We start from the raw sequence: 12060 nt of genomic DNA, 5'->3' as shown, positions 1-12060 counted from the left end.
GAGAGTACCTCAGGATCTTGTATACTTCAATAAAGTCAACGGTCACTCTTCTAAATAAGCCCAACCTTCCAACTGACCCCCACAGGACAATCCATTAATTCAAGGTTGTAATTTAGTTGGCCGCCTCTGAACTACCTCAAATACATTTATATTTTTCCTAAAATAAAGAGACCAACTACATGCAGTATTTGAGATGTCTTGATCATGTCTTGTATAACTGAAGCATAGCTGTAATATTCTATGTTCTACATCTTGTCATAATAAAGGATAGCTTCCCATTATCATTCTTGATTATGTACTGTACTGCCTATTGTATTTTTGTCACTGGAGTATCCAAAATGCACTGTACCTTAGAATTCCATAGTAGTAATTTGCTTTATCATTCTTCTTCCAAAGTAATGACTTCACATTCCCTCATATTATATATACTTCATCCGACAGATTTTTGCTTGCTCACTCAGCCTATCTGTCTTTCTGCAAACTCCTTGTTTGTATGGTATACATTGCTACCACCAGCATCTCTCAATGTCAGATTAATTGTCATTTGGCATTATGGCTATTAATTATGTTTCTAATAGAAAAAAATTATCATATTTGTGTGCTCAGCAGTCCCTTGTCCTACTCCAATATTGTTAATCTCCTGTATTAGAAAGTACTCCTTTGCAGTGTTATAGATTTGCTCAACCGGATATTTGACACATAAGAGATTGCAAACCAAAGGGAGTTTCAGTATTTAAAGGGTTTCCCCAGGATGTATTGGTACTTACAAGGGGTATTGGGCATTGGCTGGTGTGCTAGGTGAGGTGTTGAGTGGAAAGAAACAAAGTTTGGAATACCCTGATACAATATTGTTAACTACTTACCTGTTCTGTATTGCTTCCATAAACCTGCATGTTGCCAGTAATGCCTTTCTCTTTCAGGCACCAATTTGTAGAAAACAATTTGATCCTAAAGATGGGCCCAGTTGACAAGAGGAAGGTAAGCTTATTTTTCATTGATATCTAACAAACTCTGCCACCTTTTGTTTAATGCTAGACTGCTTGGAAGGCAAAACTATGATCTGGCTGAGTGCTCTTGTCCCTGGTTCCAGATATTTGTTCTTTATCACATTATGGTCGGAATAAAATTATTAGGTGGGATCAGAATAAGAGGGTATGTAATACAGCCTCAATTAGGGTTACTGTGCATGTGTATGATTATGTGGAATCTGGCAATAGTTGAAGCTGCAGATGGAATTGCGAAGTGAAAATGTGATGTTGCTAGAGACCTGGCTCAAAGAAGGGGCAGGACTAGATACTTAATAATGCTGGATACAAAGTCATTCAACAATGATAAAGAAGGCACTATTTATTCTGTATTCTTTTATGGGATTTAAACATCACAGAATAACTGGCATTTGTTGTTCATCTCATTTTGCCTTTTGAGATGGATGAGTTGACTCCATGAAACTCTGCAGGCTAATTGATAAAGCATCAGTGAAGGCAAACTGCTGCAGAGAGAGGAAATACTAGTGGTTTCATTGACAGAATCTGTTTGACTAATGAAAAACATTCTTTAGGTGGGTTACATTGTGTACACTGGCACACAACCTAGATCCCAGGCTCTGAATTGACTTGAACTACCAAACCACTACCCATACACCATAGTGTTGTTTGTGTAACTGCATTGTTCAGGCACCTTGCTTATTGTGATTTCCTTTGCTTTTTTTTTGCCATTGCAATCATGTCAAAATGGTCAATATTCATTATGTTTCAATGGGTAAAAGTGTTTCTAATTCATTATTATGCTAATGAGAGTGTGGATAACTAGGCAAATTTGTTTGGACTGATCTGAGAAGTATTCCGAAAGCGCGCTTCCATTGTAAGTCAATTGGTCAAAAGTGTAAGGTATTATTTTTTGCTTGGCAATCATTGAGCTCATTCTGCTGGCCAAAATCTGAAATCAGGCTTGAATTTGAATCTGCAAATACAGGTGTTTGAACATCCAACTATTGTACAAAGGGCAGAGTGAACCAAATGTCTCTAGGACAATTTTGAACATCAGTATGCTTCATTTCAACAGTAAAGGAGGAATTGCTAGATCTGATTCTTGGTAATGAAGGGGGGCCAAGTGGATCAGGTGTGAATGGGGGACAGTGATTATTTTATCACAAATTTTAGTTGGCTGTGGAGAAGGATAAGGAGAGATCCCAAACAAGAATAATTAATTGTGGGAATGCAAACTTAAATGGAATGAGAACAGATTTGACCCAAATAAATTGAAAACAAAAATTTGCATTTTAAAAAAATGTAATTGAGCAATGGTTTTTTTTTAAAGAACTATGTTCTGGTACAATTAGGAATATTCTCATGAGGGAGAAAGTAGGACAAACAAATTCAGAGTTACGTAATTACAAAGAATGGGTAAATTGAAGCAGAATAATGGAGCTGATGGCCTAATGGTATTATTGCTAGATTAGTAATCTGGAGACCTGATCTGGGTTGGAATCCTGCTATGGCAGATAGTGGGATTTGAATTCAATAAAAATCTATCTAATGATGACCATGAAACCATTGTCAATTTTTCAGGCAAAATCCATCTAGTTGATTAATGTCCTTTAGGGAAGGAAACTGCCATCCTTACCTGGTCTGCCCTACAGTCAGCAATGTGGTTGACTCTCAGCTGCCTTCTGAGCAACTGGGGATGGGCAATGAATGCTGGTCTGGCCAGTGAAGCCCACATTCTGTGAATGAATTTAAAAAATGAGTGCATTTGAGATATATGTCAGATTGATAATGCAAATGAGAGCCAGGCTCAATACATAAGGCTCAGAAGGGAAGTGAGAAAAGAAATAAGAAGCCAGTAGAGTATATATGAAGAGACTGAAAGCTAACATAAAAGAGAATCCAAAGACATAATGAAAGTTACTACACAAGTGACATTTTGCACTGAACAGATGCTGCTAACAAGACAAAAGGATATTTTATCTGGCATCACTAAGTAATATGAATGAATTTCATTGTCATGTGCAGGTATATAAATTATACAAACTAGAGGGCATAGGTTTAGAGTGAGAGAGGAAAGATTTAAAAGGGACCTAACGGGCAACTTTTTCATTCAGAGGCTGGTACATGAATGGAATGAGCTTCCAGTGGAAGTGGTAGAGGCTGGTACAATTAAAACATTTAAAAGGCATCTGGATTGGTATATGAATAGGAAGGATTTAGAGGGATATGGGCCAAGTGCTGGCAAATGGGACTAGATTAATTTAGGATATCTGGTCAGCATGGATCAGTTTGACCAAAGAGTCTGTTTCCATGCTGTGCATCTGTGACGCTAATTGGTGACTCATACCAAGTAGCATGTCCCTTCAGCTGTTTGTTCAATCACCTGTGCTTGCAAAACCCTGAAGATAATGTTTAATGTTAGATGTGTTTCCATGGTTGGACAATACTTTGAACAATCCTGAGTGTGTTTAGAATGTAGACTCACAATTAGTTTTAAAATGACCAGTCAGACTGTCAACATGACTCACTTAGTTACGAGAAGCTAAGTATATTTATGTGCACAACCTTGCCTTCTGCAGGGAATAAAAAAGCAACATGTCCAAGCATAGTCTCTTTTTGAAATAACTAAAAGTGTGGCAAACATTAGATCCCTGAGGCATTCTCTGTTGAGGTGCCTCAACTGGCTGACATCAACTTGCCAGCTTTTCAATGCTTTTCCCTCCAGCAGAACTAAATTACTGCTCCTTTTGAAATTTGCCATTCTCACATTTGTGCTAAACTGTGAAACCAAAAAACTTGTAAAGCATGCTAGTCTGTCTTCAACAATAAACAAACCCAAAAATCTAGTATAGCATATAATTGGAAAAGATTGTTTAAAAAGAGGTCAAGCAGTTTGGGGATTTAAAAAGGGATGGTGCATGGCTGAAGTACTAATGAGTCCTTTGTCACTGTCTTTACCAAGTAAGACGATGCTGCATAGGTCATGGAAAAAGAGGGATTTAGGAACTTCATTTTACCCAGAGGGTGGTTTATCTGGAACTCGCTACTTTAAAAGGGTCATAGGGGCCAGAGTCATCAAGACATTTTAAGAAGTATTTAGATTAACATTTGAAAGGCCATGGAATAGAAGGCTAAGGCCAAATACTGAAAACTAGATTAGAATAGATAAATGAATGATGACAGGCATGGACACAATGAGCTGAAAGCTGTAAAATCTCTGACAGTAAATGTGACACTGACCATGAATGTTTGAGTTTTGTGTCTTTTGTTTGCAACAATGATCCTCATGCAGCTATGTTGATCTTCAGTTCCAGACTAGCTCTGTATTGATTGTTGCTGTAATTGGTAATGATTTTGACTGTACAGGGTCTATTTGCACGACGCCGACAATTACTTCTCACCGAGGGCCCCCACCTCTATTACGTGGATCCTGTCAACAAAGTTCTGAAAGGGGAGATTCCCTGGTCACAGGAACTACGTCCAGAAGCCAAGAACTTCAAAACCTTTTTTGTTCATACTGTAAGTCTATTCATAGCACAGTTTGTTTTATGCATCAGACTAACCTAATCAAAGAAATTTTTATTGTAGATCAGCTGCTAGCTTTTCCCTAGGATATCTCTGCTCAATATCAGTCAAATGCAGTGTTATTCACTCAAAAAACAATGAGGGCCAATTTAGATACTGAAAATTTTGAGGATGCATAACGTCAAAAGCAGGATTGACGGTGAGCGAGATTTGAGGTGTGTAGAGTCAGTGGGGTATGCAGGTAATGATGTAACGGGGCGGGGGTGGTGCTTTTCCACACTTGTTTTGCAGATAAAATGATGGAGGCAGTGCTGAGGCTTCACTCGATTCCCTAGTCTCTGACCTCCAAGTCATAGCAAGAGAAACAAAATCATGCATGCACATATAATCAGGACTTGGAAACATTATCAAGACTCTCCTGCCAGAGTCTTCACTGTCTCTGAGGAGGAGAAAATCATGACCTCGGTTGCTTATGAGGTCACAGCCCTCAGTTTTGGGAACCCCTGACTTAGACAGTTAATTCATCATCTATAATACAGTACAAAAAATATCCCAGGTTGATAAAAATAAGAATAATCATATGTGGCCCATTGGATGAAATCCAGCACTCAAGTAGGAGGAGCATTTGGCAATGTAAAAGCCATTGTAAACTGGTCTTGGTTTGCAGCATGTCACCTTCCAGGTGACTCTAGAATACAACAGAGTCCTCTGTGGAATGAACTTGAATCAGCCTTTATCCCTGTGGAACATTATGGTGCCAGTGCTCTGGAAGTGCTTCTACAGAAAGCATTTTGATTACAGCTCTGAGTACTTGGAGTTCAAATAGGCCATTTTAGAACACATGAGCACTGATATTTTGAGTGTTCTCTCTATCCCTCCTCACCCCTCATCATCCCCCACCACCACCACCACTCGCCATTAGAGACAATGTGCAAATAAAAATGTTCCTTTGTAACATGACGTAGATGAGTTATTATGCTGCCACTTACTTTAATGTTTTGTCCTGCAGCCAAATCGGACATATTATTTAATGGATCCAAGTGGAAATGCGCACAAGTGGTGCAAAAAGATCCAGGAAGTATGGCGACGGCGGTACCAGAACCAACAGAATGCTGGCATTTAGTACAGTACAGCTGACACGAATGGAGAAGCTTCCCCATATGCTGCTGGTGCTCCACAGTCAGAACTTTAGCACAGCATAAAAAGCCACCCCACCCATCCCTTCCCATCTATTTCTTTCCTTTTCTCATTCTTTCCTCACCTCTTTACCCCTCTCCCCCGCCCACCCCCCACCCTTTCTCTACCTTCTTTCCATTCACTTTGCCTACTTCCTCCCAAATTAAAAAGAAAACAGCCCATAGATGTCCACATAAAACCTTATGTGGAGGTTGAGGCGGGGACTGGCTTGCTCCAACCATTTCTCTTTCCTTCCTTCCTTCCTTTCCATGTAAATGGGATTGCAGGGGTTGCTTTGCCTGCTCTTTGTGCTGCAGGCCTGTTATATTGCAGATAAGAGACCCCTTGCCTCTTTGTGTAATGTCTGCTCTCGTTCCAGGTTGCTGAATAATTGATGCTTTTAGGGAATTCATGCATTTATAAACTGCATCACAGACAGATTGCAAAGCTCAATCGTGTGTGTACCCCGCAACCGCCATTCCAATTCAGGCAGCCCTTCATTTACACTGGGGCCTGACCTTTGTGATATTACATTTTTATTTTTTGTTTTACTTAAATTATTCAAGAGCTGTGTACATTTTCACTTCTGTTCTTGCTGTCTTCTGGCCTCTGACTCCTGCAGCATTGCTTTCTCATTTGTACGAATGCCAAGGGTATATAGTGGTACTGAGGAGTCAATGTGCATATAAACACACTTAAACACAGAAGGAAATACTTTATTTATGCCTGACCTACTTTACCAGAGTGAAATTGTATTGATCGAACTGTACAGCCCTATCTTTCAAAGTTGGTTATAGTTGGTCAAGCTACACACTCGAAACAGAAGATGAAGTTTTGTAATTAATTGACCTGTTCTTATTGAAGCAGCCCCATGTGCTGTGATAGAATTCTGTACATGTCTTGTTTTATATAATTGTTTGCTCATTTTGATTCATTTCTATAGCAGGCTGCTGTTAAGTTGTTGTCCATAATCATAAAGATTGAAATGGATTTTTGGTCTTGGGCAGTCAGTGCATTTCGCTTGGCTGAAGATGTTGATCTGAACAAGCTGGGGTTCAACACTGTGCAAAGCACTGAATTAATGCACGCTTAAACCAGCAAGTTATTTTGCTGCTTCCCCTTCCCTTAAAATGATTGAAGTATCTAAAACTGTTTCAGTGATGGTGCAATATTCACTCGCTAAAATTTTATACTTGCTCCGTGCTAGATTTCAGATATGGAGTCAGGCTTGTACACATCTGGAAGTGGCATGTGCAACCAGATGTTCACTTTGCAAGTTGCAGCGTTTTAGTTTCTGCTGTGACTGCAGTGACAGCATAGTACAACATATGCCCAGGATCTGTCTTGAGCCAATGGTCCCTGTATAAAGGGACAGGATGTTGAAGGCAGCAAGGATTTTGAGGTACTTGACTGTGCTCAATGCTGCACACATGTACACTTGACTGGATTTGAAAGTACCCAGTCAGCTGTTGTGTAACTTCTGTAAATTTTCAGTGTGTATAATATATATATATAAAAATAAATATATATGTGTGTGTTTGCAGGGGGAGGGTTAGAATTACACCTGGTACTTGTGTAACTGCAGTGAGACACTTCTGGGATTCTTTCTATTTTTGTGCAATCACAAGAGGAGAGAAGAAATCCATTTAAAGCAACAAAAGTCATTACTGGTTGGGGCTATCCCAATGCTTCACCTGTGAGTAGCTGAGCCACAAATCGAGACACACCTGGCTTTATCAATATCAAAAAGATCAACTTGGCCTTTGCATCTTGGGGGCAAACAGTCCATCTTCCTACTCTTGTTTGTCATCCAGTGAACCCCTGTGAGCAAACCTTTTGGACTCTTGGGAATAGCGGCTCCCATTCCTTCCCACCCAACATGGATTACCTGCTAGCACATCAACTCATCCGCAGAGACTGACCACCCAGGCAAGGGCTGAGAGAGTGACTGTTGCCCATCAAACTAAACTCTGTCATATTGCATATCCTTGGGAAGAGGACAAAGTAACTCAGCTCATCTGCAATGATGGTATCGTGTACATGTCTTGGGGCAGTGCAATCCTTCAAAGTTGGAGGATTTCGCCAAACTGCCTGGTGATTATGTTTACTATAACAGAATTGTACTGTCTACAACAGAAGCTGTCCACCACATCACAAAGCCAGACATTAACTCAGAGCAAAGGTGATTTACATAAAATGAGATTTCTGAAATATAAGTGGCGAAACTCTTCACACATTCTTTGTGTTTTTGTTTTCCATCCTTGATACGTTATCATCCGCATGGCCCTTGATCTTTGGAGGTCTCGGGTGGGGAATTGTTGGCTTTCATGGTGAGCTGTGACTTCAAACCTCCTGTATCTAGGCTAAAAGAAAGAATTGTGGATGCTGAAGATCTGAAACCAAAAAAAAAAATTACTGGAGAAACTCAAACTCTGAAAACATCCATGGAGAAAAAGCAGAATTAATGGTTCCAGTTCGTTCTGACGTAGACCCATTGGACTCGAAACATTAACTCTGCTTTCTCTCCACAGATGCTACCAAGACTTGCTGAGTTTTTGTGTCTGCACCTGGTGTTGTGCCTATCAGCTGCTTCTGTTCAACAGATTGAGTGCTGCAGAATCTAGTTTGTGGCTCTTGACTCATTCAGGAGTTGGCTGACCTACAAAAAGTGGTCTTCAGTCAGTCTTCCAGTGATTGTCTAGCAAAAGTGTAACTTCTTAGAATGGAGGGCTGGAGTCCAGCTGTGAGTTGCGTCTGCTGGAATAGAAACCAGCTGTCACCACAATCCATCATCTTGTCATTTTCCTCTGTTTACTTAGCTTTCTCTGACCTCTAAAACCTGATTAGTTGGAACCTCAGGAATTTACAGCCTATAATGTTACAGGATTGCCTCATGTTCTCTGCATCTACACCTAATGTACCAAGCTGTCAAAATCTTCTCCCAAGTCAAAGAGCCCCAATTCATTAGAAGTATTGACTGATCAGGAGCTAACCAAGTTTTATTTTTATAGATGGTGTATTTGGGTAGGTCCCTGATAAACCACAAAAGCTTTAATCAGGGTAACATGCTTTCAAACCTGCTTGAAGCAGCAGGTGCAGCCACTGGTCCACAGGAGTGAGCATAATCACTCTAAGATCTCTGTTTGTTTTGACAGATCAATTATCGACAGTTTGCTTTTTACAGATGATAACAATGTTCACTGTGAGAGTATAAAATGTACGGGTCTTTTGTTTCTCATGTTATTGTATATGTGGAACGTAACAAGATTTCAAAAGGGTAGAATGCAGCAAAGTAGGTAGACAGTAATGCAGATTTTGCAGTTTGGTAAAGAGGGGTAGGTTCAGTACCTTCTAAGAGACCAGTTGATAGCGCATGCATTAGCTGCCTCATTGACTGCACTTATAAATAGAACTTGTTGTAATGCTGGGGACCTGTTGGTCTTTTTGCAGGTCTTAAGTTGCCTGTGTATACATATCAACCCTGTAATGACACTTGGTGAGAAAATGAATGGAGAGGAGCAACAGGAGTCCAGTACCTCATCAGTCTCCCAAAAACATGTTGAAGCACTATGGGTTAAGCACCTTGTATTGTTACCAGGTGCATAGTTATCAACCAATGCCAAACAGAAGCAACAGTGTTTCCTTCCCCTACATATACTTTTTGTGAGTGTAAATTGAGGAATTGATTACACATTTTGGCATCATATTGAGGTGAACTTCATGAATTTCATGTTCAAAACATCCATTTGGCTGTTTGCTTATGACTGTACAATTGGTGACCGCATCCATGGCTTGCTGCCTTAATCTGGGAGTCCTTTCCAAATCTGCTCAGTGAGCATGTTTTTTTTGTGTACAATGTGCTTTTTTTTTTGTGATTTCATTTTTTATATTTCATGTTTGTATAAATCTGATTCACCTAGCATGTCTACAGAACAATGAGAAGTGAGTATATTTCAATCTTGGCACTTTACAGCTAGTGCTTTTTCAGCAAGCAAGTACAGATTGTCTAATAAAATTTGTCATTCCTGTTCCTTTCCAGTCTGCTAAATTTTCAACCTTATCATGTAGAATTGTAACATTTTCTGCAGTTCTAATTCTGTATCTCCTTAAATTAAAACAGCAAACATGTGTTTGGACAGTTGAAATTTCATTATTGTGATGAATGCAGTAACTCTATTTTGGATTAGTGTTTAAAATGTGGAGAGAGGACTTGCAGATAAAGAGCATTAAGCTCATGTACTCTGATATCACTCATCATTGCTCTCGGAAACCCTAGTTGTGAGCAATCCAGGGGAAGGAATTCTCTCCTTCCCAAAAAAAAATCCTTGCCGCTTGCACATTTTGTCTAGGATGGTAATCATTCGGCTGGTCACATGGTGTCAAACTCCTGTCTGGGTGAGAGACCAATGGCACTGATACACATGGGCAATGGGTAAAGTGAAGACAGTCTGAAGCAAGAAATGCAATATATTAAACCACACACTTTCTTTTGTTTTTGTTTAATTCGTCAAATCACTTACTGGTTAAAGCTAGCGTGTAGTTCAGTCTGTTATTTAAATTCTAATATATGAGTTGCATCTGGAGTTAATTCATGTTCAGGGGCCATGTTGTGTATGTATGTGATGTTCAGCCTTTGAATATGAATAACTATTGTAAACTATGATATTTTGACTTTGTTTCCAGGCTTTTATTATATAAATTTTCTATTTGGTCAATGATTTGAATCATATTCTTCATAATTTAATGAACGTATAATATTTTCTGAATATTTGTGCTTTAGATGGAGCGGAATGATTTGATCTTTCACGTAATGCTCAATAGTTCTGTAATTAAAGCATGTAGGGGTTGCAGGTATAAAACATCAAATCTTTCTCTTGCCTCGTTATTTGAACATGCGTCCCAGTCGGTCACAGTGTTGCTAGTGGGACAGAAACCTATTGTTTGTGACATGAGCTTCTGCATTTGACTGCTGAAATCTAGTACAGAAGAAGCACTTTCTAGTGAATATCTAAATAATATGGCACTCTTTTGCTGCTTTATCCCAAAGAACATCACCAAAAATATTTATCTTTCATATGGCAATGCTCATTCTCGGATCCTACTTCTCCACATGAGTCTCACTACACATCACATTGATGTAAAGCAATTTGATGTTTCATGGAATATTGTATAAATGTACTTCTGGCATTGACATTACAAAACATCGATGATCTTGGGTTTTTTGTGCTTTTCACATCAACTTGTCATTTGATACACAAACTTGCCCAGAACTAAAGTAGCTCTTAATACTGTGAATGGCTCAATTGTTAGCTTACCTGATGTGCATACTGGATCTTTCTCAGCACCACTGTTTGTACTGTTTCAATGGGGAAGCAATAGGGCTACATCAGACAAGGTAAAAATGACAGGCTTTCTGTTCCTCATAGTTGTGTTACACAACACATGTTTGTCAGACAGGGGCTGCCTTTGGCTTAGTGCAGTCTACTTTTCCCAGCTATTCTTGGGCAGAATGACCATTTGGGTGAAGTGTAAGAATAACGCTAATATCTATGAAATCATACCTCAATGTGAGACAACACTTAAAAGGAACGGATACAAATTCTATGTAATTAAAGGTTTCTTGAAGCATAACTGAGGGATGTTACATTTCCATAAAATACTAAAGTAGCCCAACAATTATCTTTCTGTATGGGAAGTGATGGAGTAGTTGTAGCATTGTAATCGGACTTTTGAAATAAAGGGAAAAGTGTTGTAGTGGCAGGGCATTGAACAATGTCAGCACTTTTTTAAACCCCATAAAACCTGAAAGAAGATAAGGAATATGAACACAAGTAGGCCTTTCAGTCCTTGTGCCATTAAAATAATGGCTGACCAAATGTGGTCTGAACTCCACTTTCATTCCTATTGCCATTACCCTTGACATTCTTGATAACTTAAAAATCTAGATCAGCTTTAAATATATTTAATGATTCAGTCTCCAAAGCTCTTTCGGGAGGTAATTCCACAGAGAGCGGAGTTAAACCACAGAGAACGTTTTTTTCTCATCTGCATTTTAAATGGGGTACCCTTTGCTTTGAAATTGTGCCAAGAAGGGAAATGTCCTCTCAGCATTTACTTCCAAGCCCCCTCAGAATTTTGTTTTTTTAAATCAGGTCACCTGTCTTCTGAACTCCCAAGTATAAGCCCAATTTGCTAAAGCCTTCCTCAAAACAATCCCTTCATCACAGGAATTAACTGAGTAAACCATCTCTGAACTGCCTCCCTGCCCGAAACGTCGATTCTGCTGTTCCTCGGATGCTGCCTGACCTGTGCTTTTCCATCATCATACTCTCAACTCTGATCTCCAGCATCTGCAGAGCTCACTTTCTCCCAA

The 12060-nt window shown here is 39.4% G+C and overlaps 1 protein-coding gene across 1 annotated transcript in view; it reads left to right on the top strand.

Annotated features, from left to right (window-relative positions):
- Positions 1-10547, top strand: part of LOC132825446 (3-phosphoinositide-dependent protein kinase 1-like) — an 80043-nt gene extending 69496 nt beyond the window's left edge. Inside the window, exons 12-14 of the mRNA XM_060840723.1 lie at positions 921-978; positions 4353-4505; positions 5521-10547. Of these exons, the coding sequence (XP_060696706.1) occupies positions 921-978; positions 4353-4505; positions 5521-5634 (325 nt within the window). The 3' untranslated portion in view covers positions 5635-10547. The remainder of the gene's footprint in view (positions 1-920; positions 979-4352; positions 4506-5520) is intronic.
- Positions 10548-12060: the final 1513 nt, after the last annotated feature.

Source organism: Hemiscyllium ocellatum, chromosome 20 (assembly GCF_020745735.1).
Source record: "Hemiscyllium ocellatum isolate sHemOce1 chromosome 20, sHemOce1.pat.X.cur, whole genome shotgun sequence".
Taxonomy (NCBI): domain Eukaryota; kingdom Metazoa; phylum Chordata; class Chondrichthyes; order Orectolobiformes; family Hemiscylliidae; genus Hemiscyllium; species Hemiscyllium ocellatum.
Note: the sequence above shows the minus strand (reverse complement) of the source record. Positions and strands in the feature narration are given on the sequence as shown.